At 45.2% G+C, this 18,917-nt stretch overlaps 1 protein-coding gene across 3 annotated transcripts in view; it reads right to left on the reverse strand.

The window, feature by feature from the left end:
• Window positions 1-505: 505 nt before the first annotated feature.
• The window catches only part of LRP4 (LDL receptor related protein 4), an 84,791-nt gene continuing 66,379 nt past the window's right edge, over window positions 506-18,917 (reverse strand). For 2 of the 3 annotated variants that reach the window (XM_075030819.1, XM_075030818.1), the window contains exons 18-38: window positions 18,365-18,446; window positions 17,600-17,705; window positions 16,443-16,644; window positions 15,926-16,115; window positions 15,546-15,677; window positions 14,740-14,880; window positions 13,925-14,011; window positions 13,549-13,720; window positions 13,303-13,465; window positions 12,840-13,065; window positions 11,138-11,441; window positions 10,582-10,800; window positions 10,136-10,270; window positions 9,813-9,921; window positions 9,342-9,486; window positions 8,706-8,819; window positions 8,285-8,408; window positions 7,224-7,291; window positions 6,506-6,593; window positions 5,818-5,959; window positions 506-4,064 (exon numbers count right to left, since the gene is read on the reverse strand). In XM_075030819.1, the coding sequence (XP_074886920.1) occupies window positions 3,729-4,064; window positions 5,818-5,959; window positions 6,506-6,593; window positions 7,224-7,291; window positions 8,285-8,408; window positions 8,706-8,819; window positions 9,342-9,486; window positions 9,813-9,921; window positions 10,136-10,270; window positions 10,582-10,800; window positions 11,138-11,441; window positions 12,840-13,065; window positions 13,303-13,465; window positions 13,549-13,720; window positions 13,925-14,011; window positions 14,740-14,880; window positions 15,546-15,677; window positions 15,926-16,115; window positions 16,443-16,644; window positions 17,600-17,705; window positions 18,365-18,446 (3,285 nt within the window). In that variant the 3' untranslated portion in view covers window positions 506-3,728. Of the gene's footprint in view, window positions 4,065-5,182; window positions 5,252-5,817; window positions 5,960-6,505; window positions 6,594-7,223; window positions 7,292-8,284; window positions 8,409-8,705; window positions 8,820-9,341; window positions 9,487-9,812; window positions 9,922-10,135; window positions 10,271-10,581; window positions 10,801-11,137; window positions 11,442-12,839; window positions 13,066-13,302; window positions 13,466-13,548; window positions 13,721-13,924; window positions 14,012-14,739; window positions 14,881-15,545; window positions 15,678-15,925; window positions 16,116-16,442; window positions 16,645-17,599; window positions 17,706-18,364; window positions 18,447-18,917 lie in introns of all 3 variants that reach the window. The other variant, XM_075030820.1, reaches the window with a different exon arrangement.

The raw sequence follows: 18,917 nt of genomic DNA on the forward strand, positions 1-18,917 counted from the left end.
CTGTTTTTTTAAAAAGTGAGGTGGTTGTATTTTTGCGTGACCTCAGTGAAACCACGTCTGCACTGTGCTTTGTGAAATGAGCAGGAATAAAGCTGAAGTGTTTTAAATGGTTTTGGTACTCCTTTCATCAGAAAAAGGGACAGAATGTGGGATGAGATTAGCACCAGTGCTGCAGGGTCAGTTATTACTGAATGTTTCATTCATTATTCAGCCTTTTACACCATTTAAATTCTTAGTTATAATGAAAACAATGCAACAGAATCCTGAATAAAACCCCTTACAGATAGAAAAGCAGCTCTTCTTCAGAGCTTTGTTTTCCACTGGGCAGAGGCTTGACACCACTACTGTCCTAATACCTTCCAAAAAGAGGAACATCCTCTTCTCCTGTTGCCATGTTGAAATGGTAACAAAAGGAAAAAAGCAAGGTGGGGGCAGGGTGAAAGGTATTCTACGTGCACAGGAATTTGCAAAAGTAAGTGAGTGTGGATATTTGGCCCTTGATTCAAAGCCGCAGTGGCAGAAGAAGTGTGTATTGCAACCAGATTATCAAAAGAACCCTGATCCATTCCTACCTCCTTGCTCCACTCAAATGAAGCAAAGTTGAGGTTCTGTGCAAGCAGGTCTGGGAGCTCCTCTTTCAAAGGAGAGTCCAAATAACATGCATGATTCACAACCAAAAGCCAGGCAGAGTGGTTAAGAAAAGCTAAATTTATATTAAATTATCATCAACCCCTAAAATACTGAACACAGTGGTTAAATAACTCCAGAAAGTCCAATGTCTCCAGTGAGTAACGTTAAAACCATTACACAGGTACACACGGAAATCACTGACGTTAGCTTGGGACAGACAGGAGAGAGGTTTGCTTTTTACAGAGTAAATCAGTGCTGAGGAGATCATCCTCCAGTGGCCTTTCTACATTCTTAACATCCTAAGTGCAACGAGGGTCTTCTTTTCCCCAGAACAGGGAACCATGATGCACCCCCAGGCAGCATCTCACTGGGGCTGTCTCTAGGAAAAAGAAACTAATTTCTGCCCACCTCAGCGGCAGAGGAGAGCCTGCGGGACATTTTGTTGCTCCTTTTCACCACAATCATTTGAGGAAGGGAGCAGAGGGCAGTTATGAATGGTTTTTAGGCTGGAGTGTGCAGGGTCCCCTCCTAAGAAGCAGCAGAGAATATTTATCAAGGTGGAGATCACAAGCACCATGAGTTGTTGAAAAGACTGACTGGGTTTTCCTTTCCATTCTGCACTTGCGACTCGGACAGCGATTATTTTCACAGGCTGACTGAACCTCAAGTGACAGGTCTGGGCAGATATTTCCCTTCACCCCTGTCCTACCTCAGGATTTTGGTGCACACTCACATAAGCTATTGGGGGAAAAAACAAAACAAAACAAAACAAAACCCAAAACCCAAAGAAACCCTGCTCTCCTAGAAGTCAGAGCCTTCCTCCCCCATCCACCCACTCAATCCCAGCTCTGATGCCCCTGCCTCTACACGTGGTTTCTGTTCAAATCAATTCTTCTGCCTGTGCTTGAGCCCTCTGGTGTTGTCCCTCCACGAGGCAGCTTAGACAGGCAAGGTCCATGTCAGTGATACGCACTCCTTTCTCAGTTCCCAGTCAAGTCCACGCCTCAATCCAAAAGTGCCTCTGCCCAAAAAAACCAACGCTTCCCAGGCTGGAGTCAATCAAATAAATAATTAAATAAAAATCTAATTAAAAAAAAAAAAATCCCTCTGGGAGTAGGGAAGAGTCCCACATTAACACAGGGAAATTTCCAAGCCTTAGCTCCAGTTCATTTTCCACAGGAATATACACCAGTCAGCCCAATGGTGCAGTTATGGACAGTTTCAAGCCACCTAGCCAGGTCAAAACTGCAATCTTCCCCTTTCTGCAAAGCTACCTCTGCTGTAAAAAGTACAGCCAACCCACTGGCATCTGTCATGTTTTTCAGGGGTAGCAGGTCTGTTGGTACATGAATAAGGTTAGAGCAGAGTAGGATGGATTTTCCTTTTTTTTTTTTACCAGCCAGAAAAATACCGCATGGAAGATGCACCCTCCCCACACCTTTAAGCCATACCCCTAATGTATGCTTTGCTCTCTTTACACCACAGGTGGGAATGTACTTGACCTCTTCCCAGGAGATAAAGAGGTTACAGAGTTTGCCGTGAGAAATTCTTCACTGGAAAGTTCTGCTTCCAAGTATCCAGCTTAACACTTCATTACCATGATAGTATCCATATGACTTGAGGGGTTAATATAAATCTCATTTTTGAAGAAGCATAAAGAGACACTTTCTCTATCTTTTTTCCCTCTGAACAAATGAACGACAAGAGAAGTCAAGAGAATGTGAAAATGCGGCAATAGTCCTTGGGAGCATGCAAGCCCCAGCTCCAGATGCTGCTGGGGTGTAACTACAAGGGTAGGATTACATCCCCTAGAGGATAAAGGCCTTGGAGGCCAGAGAACAACTGAAGCTCATGTAGCTGATGGGGAAAATGACTTTGCAAGGAGAGCTGTTTAGTGGTAACAGAGGAGCTTAAAGTGCAATTCTATCTGATAAACAACTATTTAAAATGGCCCTTACAGCTCCCTGATTATTGTCTCCTATTCTAGGTCAAATAGGCTCAGCCTAGTAATAAAGCAGTTCCTAACTGTCAGCACTGAGCACTCCCCTGGGAAAGACTCGACCTAGGAATTCTCTCTTTTTCCCTCATCATGGTAATCAAAGGTCCTAAACGCCAAGAGAATTGGGACCTTGCAGAATTGGGACTAGTGGAGACTTAGCAAATTCTCTTTTTCTCTTTTTATATATCAGTTACGCAAAGACAAGAGTAGAATTTAGGTCTTGCTGAGATCCATTTCCTCCCATTAGCTCTGTAGAGCTAAGAACAATACCAATCTCTTCTTTCCTCAAGTTCAGCACTCTGACTCCAGTACCCACAGGGAGCGGTTCTGAAAGGGCCATTTGCTGACTCTTGTTTTTCCAGAGTAGAAACATGTTTTAACAGGAAATGGGAGAACAGGAGCGGTGTCCACTGCCAGCAACAGACACAGTGCTCCAATCTGAGCATTCCTTAAAAGTTTTTACTAGCAGATGGGAAAGTAAGCAGTGATGGTCTTGTGAAGCGAGTCACAGCAACTGTGGTTAGCCTCTTTATGCCCTTAAAAGGTGACCTGATGCTGTGTCAGTGTCCCCTTGAGCCCCAAAGTACACCCCATCTATTCCAAGACCTCTCTCAAGTCAGAGACCCCTCAACACAAAGCCTCAAAGAGTGCTGCTAGTGCTGGAATGACTAGGGGAACTTCTGTGACCAGGACAGGAGCTAGCAATGAGGCAGCTCTGCTCTCTTCATGGGCATTGACCGTGAGCTGGACGGCACAGGACTTGCAGGTTGCCAGAGAACACAGAATCTGAACCAGATTCAGGCCAGAGGAGTCACTGCAAAAGTTAACGTCGCAGCTTCCAGGAACAGGGAACATATAAATAAACCACAGACAGTGAAAATGAGCCAAAAGGGTCTCCGGGTTCCAACTCGCCCATCCTCCCTCTCCAACCACAACAGCACAGCTGCCCAAACTCCTTGTTGAAAGGCAGTCACAGTCTCTGGGCCCCTCACAGGAGAGGCCGGTCTCTGTGCCCTTCCTTGCCTAGCAGGCAGAGTCCTGTCTTTTGTGCAGAGCAGAGGCTAGGGAGGGTACGAGCATTTCCAAAGTCGCATGTACTTTAGACCTCGCTCTCCGTGGAGGGCTTGCGTTGGTGTTTCCAGCCTGTGTCTGGGAGCGAGCCACGCCGCTCAGGAGTGGCTGCTGCTGTGTTAACACTGCTGCATTCAGACTGTTCTTCTTGTAGCAGCTGCTCAGTTTCGGTGTCATCCAGTGAACCAGAACTAGCCTGGATAGAGACCGTGTCTGTCTTCATGCAGACATGGTCCCGGAGGATCCCTCCTCGGGAGCTCCGAATCTGCTTAAGGTCATCCCACTCGGACTCATCACTGGATAAAAGGCATATCCCCTCCACAATCTTGATCTTCTCCTTGGTGTAGCTGTGGTCAGGACCAGTCTAGGGAGCAGACAGGTGAATGAAAAAAAACCACAATACATATATGGAAAAATATGGCAAAGAGCAAAGCAGACTGGAATGTAGACAGCGAAGCAGACAAAAGGCTGGGCCTCCACGTAAACAGCCACTAGCTTTGACTGTCACAATGGCAGAACCCCTTCAGTTCTTCACTACCCCCAGACGAATCCTCCCTGCAAGAGCTCTCATTCCAAACTCCAGGAGCCTTCAAATCATGGAAGGCGAATGAGGATGAGCTGGCTCTTCTAATTTAACTATACATATTCCCTGACAGCAGGGAGTAAGACCAACACTGAGCCTAAAAAGGAAGAAAAAAAACCAAAAAACCAAACCAAAATGGGAAGCAGGAACAGGCAGAATACTTCATGGTAAAAGTAGGCAGGGAATTGATTCTAGGTCTGCAATATCTTTATATCTGAGTCACTCTAGATTCACTTCTCAGGAAAGCACAGCTGGAATACCACTGTTGAGTCCAAGTCTCACAGTGACACAGGAGAAGAATATAGGGAAACAATGGAAATGATCAGAGGCTAAAAGGGACCACGCTGAGACTAAAGTAGTGAAATCTCTCTAACTTGGCTCATTGACAAATAAGAAGCATTAGAACATCTGATCTATCCCTAAGGAGAAAGTGACGGGGGTGGGGAAATATACATCTGGCTATATCTAGGAGCAGCAGAATTAAGACTCCCAGATAAATAATCTTGGCTTATCCTTAGTAGATATGGGTAAAATGGCAGGAAAGTTTGGGAAATCTATTGGATAGTACCTTTGAAAAACAAAACCAGGGAAAACTCTCTTCTGCGTAAGTCTTGCTGTGATCCCTGCTAGAGGAACTAAGTGATCTAACAGATTATCAAAAAAAGTCCTACAGAAATTACCTTTTTAAAATCTCACACACTGAGTATGAGTAGCCAAAGCCAAGACCAAAGGATCTGCCATAGAAAATTACCTATACTTTCTTGACAGACAGTAGAGCTGGTTTAAGGACATAGAAGCAGGGGAAAAAAACAAGAAAGAGCAATTAGTATGGGACAGTGCTTGAGCCACACAACAGAGCTTGAGTGAGGGAGGCAGGATCAAATACAGAGTAGTGATACCTGACGTGAGGATGTGGACGGAAATCAGAAGAGGGAAGATGAGAAGCTATCTGAGTGATAAGAAAGCTTCTGAGGAGAAAACAGAGGAGAAACTAAGTGCTGCAAGAGATCATATTAAACCCTCTCCATCCTGTGACACACAGGGCAGACCTCTGCAGGGCCTTTAAAATGCTCCATTTAATAAAGGTTTCAGTTCTTTCCCTATCCCACCCCTTCCAGGCAGTGCACAGTGAGGGGCCACATTCTTGTTACCAAACCCCTTCTGGCTGCCTAGTTCCCTTGGTGACTGTCCAAAGCAACCTTGGTGCAACAGTCACTAACCAGGACTGTGTCCAGGGATGACAACTCCCTTTGACTCCTGTACTTCGAGAGCCAGCACCCAATGCAAATGAAATGCAAGACACTGTGGGAGTGGGGAAGAAGCAGAGAGCTAAAGACAGGTCTAATTCACTACAGCTCACTGGGGAAGAAGTGCTGCTGGTTGATCTCTATAGGAGTCTGAGCAATTCACTGAAGCTGTCCTCCTATGTCCTAGAAGTAAATGCTGACAAGTTGCAACATTTTCACATACTAGGCCCTGTAATACTCAACAGCAGCTTGAGCTGGGCTCCCATGTCCTTAGTAGCAGCCCTTACCTCTTTCTTATAGCATAACTGGTTGTACATGGTTGGTTTGGGAATCGCTTCAATCTTCACCTCCTGGGTAGATGTCCGATATGAGGGATTACTGTAGGTTAGGTTCCCCAAGCCAGGGTCCGTGAACTTGGATTTATTATGCCTAGAGGGAGAGAGCTGTCAGAAAAGACACAGGGCCCTACTGCCAGGATCCAAAGTTCCTGAGTGCTCAGTGAGTGGAAAGCTCCAGCAATCTTTACTGTCCCTCAAAGACAGAGAATGCTGGCTTCACCTGGCTCTTCAAGCTACCAGTACCTTCACTGGCTACCAGTACAGCAAGGCACTGCCATGTAACCACAACAGCTACACTGGCTGTTAACTGGTGAAGCTACCTGGCAAAAGCACATGAGCTCACACACGTACTGAGTTATGTATTATCTCACATCCCTGTCTGTAACTCATAAGCTCTCTGCAGAAAATTTAGCCAATAAGGCTTCAAATAAGAGAGTTGCATGCCCAACACTTCAAGGCACAGTACTCAAACCTTGCAAATAAAATCATCAAACACTGCTTCCAGTGGAGAACAAAGGGATTGTAAATGAAAATAAAGAAAGATGAAGTGTTTTCAGGAGCTTTCTTCTCCTACAACCCTAGATTTTACTATTGGCCGGGGGGGGGGGGGGGGGGGGCAGGGAGAAATACCACTTACCTGTATATAATTAAAGCAGCAATAAGCAGCAAAATAAACAAGATGCTGAGAAGACCTCCAATGATGTAGCTGACATGTAGTCCTTCCCCTGAAAGTGAATAGCAAGGGTATTTTATGCACTCTCCTTAACTTCCACCGGATAATACTGACCTCGGTGTAATGCCTAATACAGAGATTTTACACCATACAGAAGTATGTGAAGTAAAATGTCAGCACACTAAGGTTTAGCAGAGGGTTTTGTTTGGTTTCATATGAAACCAAACATATGATAACCCTTCCTCCCACCCAGGCTCCAGCAAACCAAGGAGTATCAAGATCTTTGTAATGGGATTGGATGAGTTAGACCCCCCCCCCATTGCTGACAGGTTACTCCTACAGTGGGAAACAATTACCCTAGTCAACCATCCTCAAGTAAACACAAAGGGGACAGTGAAGAAGAGTGTCATCAATGGGAGGAGCCCAACGGATGAGGTATGGGATGAAAGGAAACAGAACTATTCTTCAGACCAAAGTGTTATTTGGAGAAGTCTCCATATAGGCTAATGAATGTGTATGACTGATGTTCATCCTTAGACACACTTTGCTCTGATCAGAGGGCATTTTAGTAAATCAAGTCTGAGTTTCAGAAATTTGAGTTTCAAACACGAGGGACTGGAATGCCCTGGGCACATCTGGAAGAACAACCATGGTGGAGAAGCGTTAAAGAAAAAGAACTCACCCATGGTTGCCAACACTGCCTCATTGGCATGGGTACACAAGCCTCGCCTAGCATCTTTGTCAGAGCAGCTGAATGACAGAAGGACAGTTAGTTACTGAAAGTAGTATCAACAGCATCAAAGGTATCAAAAGACAGGATGGACCAGGCTAGCACCGATATCCCTTCCATCTCCAGTTCAACAACAGGAGCCTTCCTTTCTCTTCTTCAGTACCCTTCTGTATCCAGAGAAGAGTGGACCATATACATACATACAGGGGTGTGCGCATGTATATATCAATTACAGGTCTGCACAATCTTTCATCCAAGTCATTCTAGATTCGCCCCTCAGGTACATAAATACATGCACATATCTCTTTATGAGAACACAAATTTCAGCATCAGTGCTAAAGCAAAAATCAGAACATCCTAGAGTCAGCACAAAGATCTTTCTGTCCGATACATCATACTCAACAAAGTGGAAGTTTTGCCTTGTAAATAACCCAGCCAGATATTATAGAACATACTTTTTTGCTGGGCAGTAGGAATAGCAGGCTGTAAGGAATTAGCAGAAAAAAGTCTCTTAACTACCTGCACTGTAACTTACATCTTAGAGCTGCAAAGGTTCTGTTCTGCCCCAAACCAGCTATCCCCTTATGGCCAGGGCAGAAGCACTTCCTTGGATGTCTGGGTCAGGTCTGAGATGTCTCAGTGAATTAAAGCAACAGACTCCCCTCTCCTCCTCTCAGAAATAAGTTCTCAAAATTAGGAGTTCAAAAATCAATCAAATTAATGACAGGGTCTCAGGAGGATTTTAACACTTCAGCACAGTCGGCCTAGACACATGTTTCAATAGAACAGACAGAAAGATCTCTGCATCTCTCTCTTGCTAGCTCAACAGTGTTCTGCGTTCTTTGTCAAAACGGTTTTCCCCACTGTGAACGTGAAGTCTGGAGCTGGAATAGCCTCTTTTGGCTAAGGAGAGGTACATTTGGATGATGACAACCAGAGGGGGGGGTTGCATGTTGCACCTTGCACAAGCTGTGACTTTCACACCCCAATTCCAAGAGAACAAGAGCACTTACTTTCCTTCCACTGCTTCCAGAGATGTGAGAGGCTTGGTTGTTGAGGTACCTACTCTGCCAGGTGGTGTCTGACTTCTCTCACTTATACTGGTGGGTTCAGGACCAGGGGGCACCACACCAGGAACTAGAACAACAGAGAAAAATAAGTAGAACCCCAACTTTGTGGGACAGATGAACAAGTCTGGTAAGCTGTAGAGAGTTTCTAAAATGGCCTATATGAGCAGCTTTCCCATCTCAAACCCATGCTGTCAGCAGAAAGGACAGAAGAAGGCTCTATTGCTCACAACCTCCTTTCTTCCGGTATACAACGCTGCATAAGTGTTTATACACTGCAGAGTTCTGGTTGCCACTGCCACTGCATAAGTAGTGGCAGTGGCTCACTTATGGAAGCTACTACCCAAGTGACACCCAGTAAACTCACTAGTAGAACAGGGCCGCCCATCTGGTTCATCTGGACACGCGCAGACAAAGTCAGAAGCCCTGGCAAAGCAGAGGTGAGTGCAGCCTCCATTGTTCACTCCACAAGCATTAGTACCTGGAAGGAACAAGCAGTTTCCTAAGTATGTTGCAGATGACCAGGTAGGATCAACAACGTTTTTTCCTGCTCAGACAGAGATACTTCCTAGAAATCCAGCAAGTTACTATGCTCTGGCACATGCCCTTCATCTGACTGCTAAAAAAGTGATGACAATAGCCAGACACTGGTAGGATTAGGGCAGTCTTGAAAGGAAGGCACTGGAAATCATTAGACAGGAGCCCAGTCAACAGAGCTGCACAGATTAAAAAACAAAAAGCTCACATTCCTCTGTTTTATCACAACATCAGATGAACAACACAGAAAATGACATCTGCTGATCGAAGCTGTAACAGAATACCGTTAAGATGTACTTGACTGAAATGTCACAGGCAGACAAGGAATGTGCCCAGGGAATATGAATTAACAGTTTGAGTATAAGAAAGGATGCCAACCTCGCTTGACATCTACAGTAGCACAGTGGTTCCAGAGTTCTTTCTGTCTACAATTAGCACTTGCCTGAATCAAGGTCTTCCTATTTACCTGTCTGTCTCTGAGGGGAAACCACAATGATATCCATCAGTCCCTCAACATTGGCTAGGACTGTCTCTTTGTTCCGCCCAGAGTATTTGTCTACTCTCTGGATAGATTTGGTTTGCCAGTCAGTCCAGTATATCCACCTGTCCTGCTGCTCAGGGAGACAGCAAAGAAAAGTCACAGCCATTAGCATGCTTAGCCACATAGACACAGGATACCCACAAAAAGCACATCCCAGTGACAGAAGGCCCCAAACAAAGGCCTTTTCAACCCCTTACCCGCTTACCATAAGGAAAATGACTGTCTACACCCCACAGTTCAGACAAACTTCCTTTGTTATCTGCACAGAAGAGTTAAGTACTGTCTCCTCAGCCATCTTAGCTTCCCCAGACTATAGCACTGCCCTGTCCCCAAGCTCCACTGTCCAAACTCATCAACACACCAGGGAGAATGGTGGCAGCAGGAAAATCTTCTTACCTGTGTCAGAGCAAAGGGATGTGACACCTGGCTGACCAACACTTGCCGTAGCTTCCCATTGAGATCACAACTCTCTATGCGATCAAGATGCGCATCCACCCAGTAAATCCTGGAGGAACAGGGAAAGACATGAGCTTCCAGCTATACAATCCCTCTTGACTTGCTAGTCATTCACTAGCCGAGATGGATCAGAAAAAAAAAAAAACACAAACCACCACAAAAAACAAACCCTCAATGCTACTCCAATAAACCAAGCTAAGGTGGCTAAAAAAATTCATTACATCCCTTAACCCTATGAAAGTATAAGAAAATCTTTCACTGACCTCCTGGTGTCATAATCCAAAGTCAGACCATTAGGCCATCCTAGGTCAGTGTTAATCAGGATTTTACGTTCAGAGCCATCCAAGTTTGCCCGTTCAATTTTAGCAATGTGACCCCAATCTGTCCAGAAGAGGTACCTGAACAGATAAGAGACAAGTATAAGAAGAAAAAACCCCATTTCATTTAGCCTAATGAAAGTTTTAGTTATGAATTAAACTGCCAGACTCTTCGGGTTCAAAAAAGATCACATGGTCTGTTACTTGCTTCTCCCAGCTATCTGCCCAACCTTCAAATTCACTGTCTGCCTGATTACATCTGTAACTCAGAGTCAGCCCCTTGCTAGTACCTGCAGATTCACACGGCACATCTCTTCTTCCTCCCACAACCTCCTCTTCCAATCTGCCTCTGCAGAGCCCTTCTCCCTGCCCCACCAATACCCCATACCTACCCCTTCTTGGGAAAGACAGCAATGGCTCGGGGCTCATCCAGGCTGTTATTGATCAGCACTTTCCTGGAACTTCCATCCAGTCTAGCTACTTCTATGGTATTGCGTCCTGTGTCTGTCCAGTAGAGGTTCCTGGCAACCCAGTCCACTGCCAGGCCATCTGTAGTCTTCAGACCCTGACCAATAACAGTTTCCATGTTGCTGCCATTCAGATCAGACCGCCTGGATGGAAATCAATGAAAAAAGGCAGTGAGGAACAGGTAGTTCCCAGAGAGCCTTCACACCTCCATGTGTGATCCCCATCAACCACAGGGCAACTTCATACTGCTACCTCTCTAATACCTTTTTCCCCACAGTCTCCAGCAATCTGAACACACCTTCAGCATTTAGTTCAGCGATACATATGATACTGTGTACCAAAGACAAGGTGTACATAGTGGTGTAGTGCCAGCATCTCAGTCTCCCCAAGTTACAGGCACACTCAACAGCTCACTGTGGCACAACCAGCACAAGCAGCTGGGTGATCTGGGCACTGGCCAACCAGATGACTGGCACCCACCTGATGACATCAAGAAATACATCTGTGTAGTAAATCTTGCCATCTACACTATCATAGTCCAGAGAAATGACATTGTTCAGCTCGGGGACAGGTATGTGCACATCTGTGTGGTCACTGGTGTCCAATGAGATACGACGGATGGAAGCACGGCTAGAGAAAAGTAGGTACGTCTCTGGAGAAGAGTCACACGTCTGCTCATCTCTCTTCAGCTGGATGCCAGTGGGGCAGGCACAGGAGAAGCCAGTGGGGTGAGGCAAGCAAAGGTGGGAGCAGCCACCATTACGAACTCCACATTTATTGAAGCCTTTAGAAATAGGGAAAGCGTAGTTTAAGGATCAGTGTGGTCCCACAAACCAAAGCTTTATTTTAAAGGCTACATACGTGCACAACTTGCTAGCAGCTGAGTTTGTCCTTACCATCCTAGCCTTGCTGGGAATCTACAGCCCTTCATACAGACACTGCCTCCCTCCCCTCCAAGATTCATGGTGGGTATGGGCATGGTTGGGCAAGGAGAACAGGAAGGCACAGAAGAAGCGGGAGCATTAGAAGCAAAATCTTGACCTGCATTCCTTGCTAATCATAGTTTTCCCATGGAAAAAGGAACAGCCAAATGCTGATAGATTCACACAACTGCAGTTTAGCTTTATTATTGCTGCAAATGGTAATGCTGACAGAAAGATCCAACCCTGTGGGGAAGCAGCGTGACAATGTACCAGAAGCCAGGCTGACAAAGAAGCTTCTGTTTCAACTTAGCTGCACACAGTGGCAAGTAAACAAAAGGCATCAGAGAAGGCTGCTGAAAGTGCGTGACATATTAGGGTCATATCTTTTTTTTTTTTACATTTAAAAAAATGCAGCATACATTTACTAGGAGGGGATAAGGCCAGAAGACAGGAGCAGGGAGTGGGAAGAAGACAATGGGGATATGACGGCTAGAGTTTGGGTTAGCTTTAAGTTACATTGTAAAGTTATACTGTCAAGAGTGATGTTCTGCTGTTAGTAGCCACAGGAGAAGCAGCACAGACTTTTCTGTAGAAGTACGTATTGGGGAAATTCCACCAAAATGAAGCCACAGCACAAAGCAACAACTCCCACTGAAGAGCAAGGAGGCAAGATGGGGTCATATAGGATCCCCAAAGAGTAACATAAGGAATCTGACTCTAGCACAAAATAATTGGAGAGCATGATATATTAAGAGCAACTAAAAAAGCAGAGATTTTGTAGAGCAAAGTGGCAGACGGGAAGATGAAGCCTGCAATAGTTGGGAAAAAAATTACTAGAACTTGAAATAAGGTTTCAGCAACTAGCTTAAGAGGAATTAGTGCCTTTTGGAGTTAAAAAAGGGAAACTGTCCAATGCCAGCAGACTCTGGTGAAGCCTAATAGGGCATGACTCATTCAGTCTTCCTAATAAAATGGTTCTGCTGTGTGTAAGAATGAGGTTGTCAGTGCAATCCAGTGAAGGAAAAGGGATAAAGGGGGCCAAAAGGCATGCAGTAATAAACAAACACCAGACCTATGGAGCTGGGTAAACAGGGAGAAGTGCAAAAATAGTTAAAGAAGAGGGAAGAAGAAAAGCTGATTTTTGAGAAGTTACTCTACCACTCATGGTTTACACCAAAGGACTCTTTTCAGTGACAGCTCCAATGGCTCTCCTAGTCACCACAGACACCCACTGATTTGCAAGCAGCCTAGCAACTCACCCAGGGGCCGTGCCCTATCAACAGCTTGAATGTCCATGAGGCCAGGCAGGTTCGCCCTCACTAAGATGACATTGGCACCAGTGTCCTTGTCAGCCCTGTGAATGCTGCGAGTTTGCCAGTCAGTCCAGTAGATGTAAGAGTCCAGCAAAGTAAGGCCATAGGGATGTTGCACTGGAGACAGCAGGGTGCGGCGGTTAGCACCATTGAGATCTGCAGCCTCAATCCGCTAAAGAAAGAAGTAAACATCAGCCCCATACTCAAAACACTGATCCTCTTGCTAGCAACTACTACATCAAGTGGGAAACAGAGCATGAGCAAGTGATGTTACTCAAGTCCACCCTTCCCATAGCCCATTCTCTCAGAAAAGCTTATGTTCCCCTTGCTGTTTCAACAGCTTGCTCAAGAGCTTCAAAACAGCCTCCAGGCTACCAATGGCAAACAATGCTGAAAAACAGAATCGGACCTCAGTGTGTGCATCAGCCCAGAGCAGCTGGGACCCAGCCTTATCCACTGCCAGTCCGTTAGGCCAGCCCAAGTTGTTGCTGATCAACACCGCACGTCCAGAGCCATCCATTCCAGAGCGTTCCAGCTTGGCATTCTCACCCCAGTCCGTCCAGTACATATACCTGGGGAAAAGCCAGCAAGTGTTACAGAAACAGAGGTCAGAAGTCCTGTTCTATCCCCTAGACAGCCTCTTGACAGCACTAACCCCATCTCATGGTATAAAGCTATTGCCCGAGGGCTGTCCAGGTTCTGCCAGACCAAGACTTTCCTCATGGAGCCATCGAGGTTGCCCACTTCAATGCGGTTTGTTCCTGTATCTGTCCAATATATCTTCCTGCCAATAGCATCCACAGCCAGCCCATCTGTAGTCAACAGACCTGAGAAAACAGAAAGGTCACTGGTCATCCTCCCAGCCTAGTCAGGAGCTTCCGGTATTCTCCTTCTGCACCTCATCAGGCAGTTGCTTTAGGCTTTGCTTGCCCTTCCACTGAAAATTTGAAGATTATTCTACCAGGTTATCAGATAATCTCTCTTCATGCTGCATGGAGATGAGAGGCTCCCAGGCCAAAAATCTCTCTTACCTGTAGTGATGATGTCCTCAAATTGTGAGCCATCAAGGGCAGCCCGGCTGATTTTCCGCAGTGTGCTGTCTGACCAGTAAACCTTTCCTAGGTGGAAGAAGAAAGAGAAACTTAAAAAAAGCCCACAACAAAACCAAACCAAAACAAACTCCAACAACCAAACAGCAAAATCCTTAAAAAACAGATCCAGGTCTCTGACTACCAGCTACACCATTCAAAACAGATCTGACTGCACAGGAATAACAGCAGCACAAGACTATTAAGCTAGAGTGATAAAACAGTACAAATTACCTCGTTCCCATCCTCCCCAAAATATGTAGGAGCACTGGCACTCTGACCTTTACACAAGGCCAGAGAACACATAACACATTATCAGCTAGTAGTATAGAGTCCCACATCCGATTTCTCAAAATGTCCCAGGAGGCAGTAATCAGATCATCTACCTTACTGTACAACAGTGGGTTTACATCAGCACAGCATCAGATGTTTAGTATACAGGAACAGCCAGAGTCTCAGCTTTACTGTTGTGAAAGGCTTTGGCAGGAGGAAAGCTTTCTTAAATCAAAAATGCACAGGAACCTCACTCAATATAACAGGCAGCTTTTTCCACAGAGTAGGGGTTCTGTGTTTTCCTATAAGGACATTCCTTTCCTGACTGCAGTGGAGTATTTGCAGCATGTACTAGAAAAAAAAAAACACTACCCAAATTCACAGCCTACAGTAAGATCTGCGCCTGGGTCTTTACTCAGACATTTAGATATGAAGTCACTTGTTGCTTTTCAAACAGACAGTCAGATACACTAAGAAGTTCAGACCTTCATGAGCATCCACTCCAATTGCAATGGTGTTCTTCATGGTGACATTGACTGAGACGACAACGTCTGCAAAGTATGGAATATCCAGAGAGACCATCCGGATGTCAGTCCTTCTGGCAAAGATCAGAAAGCTGGTCATTCCTGCCAAGAGTTGAAAATGGACAGATATCAGCGAGGAACATGTTCAGTCAACTGTAGGCATCATTTATTTAACATTCTGGAGGTGACATCCGCTTCAGTGGAAAAGGTGAAGCCTCAGACAGACCTCGGCTTATGGGGAGTGTGGGTACAAAAGCTTTACTGAGTGTTACTGAATGTTTCTTTACATCCAAGTTGAAAAAGAGTGCACTCATAGAAGAGTTACTTCTGCTAATATGTGTGGGAAATGGGAATTAGGAGTTAGTTTTTTCCTGCTAAGGATATACCCTGGCCTGAAGCCGAGTGCCTTCCACAATCCTCAAAAAGAGGGTCCATGGGAGGACTGTGTACAGACCTATTGAAGAATATAGCACCTTGTAGTTAAAAAAGAATCCACCTCAAAATTAGGGCAAAAGTACGGGGAAGAATGTGACATCTGATTTAGCTGCCCAACATGATTTCAAGAAAAATTTGTTCTGCATCAGTCCAGTTATTAGTAAGTTTTTTCATAGTAATTCCCAGTCAAATTGAAGGTACAGGCATCAAATCAGTTTTTCAAGGGGTAAAGCAGATAAGCACATAAAAGTGAATTTTGTTCTCTAACAAGGCAGGAGCAAAATGTAGCTGTGATACAAAACCGCAATGAGGAACCTATAGAGAGGACTCACCAGGGGAGCAGGTCTTGCCATCAGACTGCAGGTTGATCCCAGTAGGGCATGTACAGCTGTAACCTTTTGGAAGAGGTGCCAAAAGGCACAGGTGACTGCAGCCTCCATTGCTAACTTCACACGCTGTATGGACTATAGGAAAGAGGATGAGAAATCCATAAGCCAGTAGCACAGGCACAACGAAAGCATGCAATGGCTATAGAAATGCATTCTAGAATGCCCTTAAATACAGAGAGCCATTCTCATGCTCTCATATTCCACCCAGAGAATTAAGGCATTGAGGGCTGACAGACAGGTCAGCTCTTTGCAGGAGAGCTGTGCCACATCCCAAGAGCCTGAGCAAGCTCTCAGCTCAGTGTGGCTTGGGTCGAGCTCTGTACCTGGTGGCCTGTGCCGGTGGAAAACATGAATATCCATAAGATTCTCCAGATTGTCCTGCAGCGTTTCCCGAGCCTGCCCAGTCCTTCTATCTGCGCTCTGGATGCTTTTGGCCTGCCAGTCTGTCCAGTAGATTCTCTCGCCATAAAGAGTAAGTCCAAAGGGGTGAGGCAGATTGCTCCCAATCAGCACCTGGTCAGATTACCCCCAGCCCCCCCAAAAAACATTACTAAGAAGTCACTTGGGGGAAGAGGCTTCCCTTGCCCCCTCTCGACTTCATAGTGTACAGTCACAGCAAAAGGAGAGTGATAGGGCAACGTTAGCCCTCAAAAGAACGTTCCCTCACACCCAGTTTGCAACTGAAAGGGAGCTCTTCTCTCCCAGTGAAAGCAGCTCAGTGTGTCTTGATTTGGAGATTTCACTTTCAACTGGAAAGAGAGGCAGGGGCCATCAGCACTCTGTGCTCTAGGACTTACACCTCAGGCTCCCAGACTCCCTTCTCAAAGATGGCTTCCTTACCTTCCTGTTGCTTCCATCCAGACTGGCATACTCAATGGTCTTCATGCCTGCGTCTGCCCAGTACAAGCGCTGTGACTCATAGTCAATAGCCAAGCCATTAGGCCATGTCAGGTTGGAGGAAATGATCACCAAGCGGTTTGAGGCATCCATACCAGCACGCTCAATTTTTGGGCTGGCTCCCCAGTCAGTCCAGTACATGAACCTGAACAGAAGCCCAGAGAGAAGTGAATGCCTGCACTCCTTCACTGCCACTACGGCCAGGCAGTGTTACAGAGAAGCAAGAGAGCCTGATGCCTTCAGGTCCTAGCAGGAAGCAGCACTAGACTAATATTGTACTCATGCCCAGCCTTGGGTTCTTGTAATGTACCCAAGATTATACTCAAATTTATATACCTTCTACTGCTCATGGGCTGGCCTAATTACAACATGGAGAAAAAAGTTCAAGGTCTAAAAATTAACCAATTATTTACCAGTCTCCACCATCGGCCCTGTATACTCTTGCTGCACTGATCTTTCAGTAATCCACTCAAGGAAAGAATAGCGTGCTTTTATTCCAGGCCTTCAACATTGCTTCTAAAGCAATGGCTGGCAAGCTTTTTCCTATCCACTCTACCCCCGACTACACAAGGTCTTATGATTCAGAAGCAAAATCCATTATTGAAACCATTTGTTTCTGTTACTCTACTCAGGTTTGCTTTCTGTGGCACACCTGATCCCTCAATACTCTGATGCAGTGCTTTGAAGCCAAGAGAGGTTGCTTGAGATCAGCAGTAATTTACCTGAGGAGATCCTTCTGACTGAACTCTGGTTGATAAGCAGACAGCTTGAATACAAATTCAACATAGATGTGAAATACAGAAATAGAAAAGGTCTAGATGGTCTCATTCTCAACGTTTTTTGTACTACAACTTTGTTATTATGTCCCCAGAATAAACAAATGAAAACACCAGCCAGCTCCTGCAAGCTCTACAGCACAACAGGCAATTATCCCTGCTTATCTTGTTCCACTAGCATCCAAAATCAGGTCTCTAATTTCAGTCTTTGGCAGGATGTAGAACAATAGGCACCAGAAAGATAATTGCACAAAACCAAAGAACCTGAACATTTTTAGACATGCAAGAATTGCCATGTCATCCTAGAAAAAAAGAATCTCTCACCCTCCAACAGGGTCCACCACGATATCTCTAGGTCTGTCTAGGTTCTCCCAGATTAGAACAGTTCTCATGGTCCCATCTGTGTTGGAGACCTCTATCCGATCTGTTCCTACAAAAGTCAAGAGAGAGAATGAAAGAGAGATCAAAGACCTCTGGAATCGCAAGAGCTAAGGCAAAAAACATCCATACAACAATGCATTCTTCCCCTTCACCCATCTCTGTTCATAGCTAGAGACTGGTAAGAAACGTGGCTCAAAGCGTCACCTTCCATATCTCTCAGGTCACCTCTGTGGCCATCACTGATGTGGAGTCCTGTATGAATGTAAATCAGCTCCTTCCTAAGCCCCCAAGGTATCTACGTAGGCATGAAAGAACAGCTAAAAAAGAATCATCTTCCTTGCATCTCTCTGAACTATGACTTTCCAGCAGGGAATATCCTCCCAATACCACCTGCTGCACCCCAAGATACACTCTTGGAAGACAGGCAAACACACACAATCACAGGCTCTGCAGCAAGACAACAGTGGTGCTTGACTTCTACTATAAACCCTTCTACAGAATTAGCACTGGGGATACTGCAAAAAGAATTAAACTAAGGATTCCACCTCAGCTCCTGCTTTGTTAAAAGCACATGAGATGAAACTCCATTTTCTGCTAGACAGAAATGGACAAATTTGGAATGAGACATATAGAACTACCCAGCTGTTTTTCAGTTTTCATGACCAATAAGGAAGACAGAAACCTAGGTAAAGTGGAGGATCCCAGTACCTGCATCAGTCCAGTATAGCTTGTTGGTGACCCAGTCAATTGCCAGTCCAGCTGGACTTTCCAGGCTGGTGTCCACCACAACCTAAATAAAAACAAAAAGAAAAAATCCTCAGTGAGATTAGACCTGAGGGAGAAAGCACTTGCCCAATGCACTACCCATTCGCAAACAACATTTAACTTTCAAAAGGCAAAAGTCCAAGCAGAGCAACGCCATACAAGAGAGACCATTAAGGACTTAGAAGTTCAAATAAGTCTTACACTTGGAGAAACATCTATTTTTCATATCTGTTCAAACTGCAACTCCAAACTTTGAACTCTGTTCCCCTCACTTATGGCAACATTAGCCTAAGGGCATGTGCAAAAAGCATTCCCAAGGAGTGTGGCTCTTGTTCCAAACGTAGTACATAACAGAGGATTTAATACTTCTTCCTTTCAGATTTTAGGGCTACAACAAAGGAATTGACCAGAGCTTACAAATCAGTGTGCTTCGTGTCCCAATTCAAGGTTTTCCATACAAGCAGGAATGTACACCAAACCTACACATGAAATGTTC

This window comes from Buteo buteo, chromosome 6 (assembly GCF_964188355.1).
Source record: "Buteo buteo chromosome 6, bButBut1.hap1.1, whole genome shotgun sequence".
NCBI lineage: Eukaryota > Metazoa > Chordata > Aves > Accipitriformes > Accipitridae > Buteo > Buteo buteo.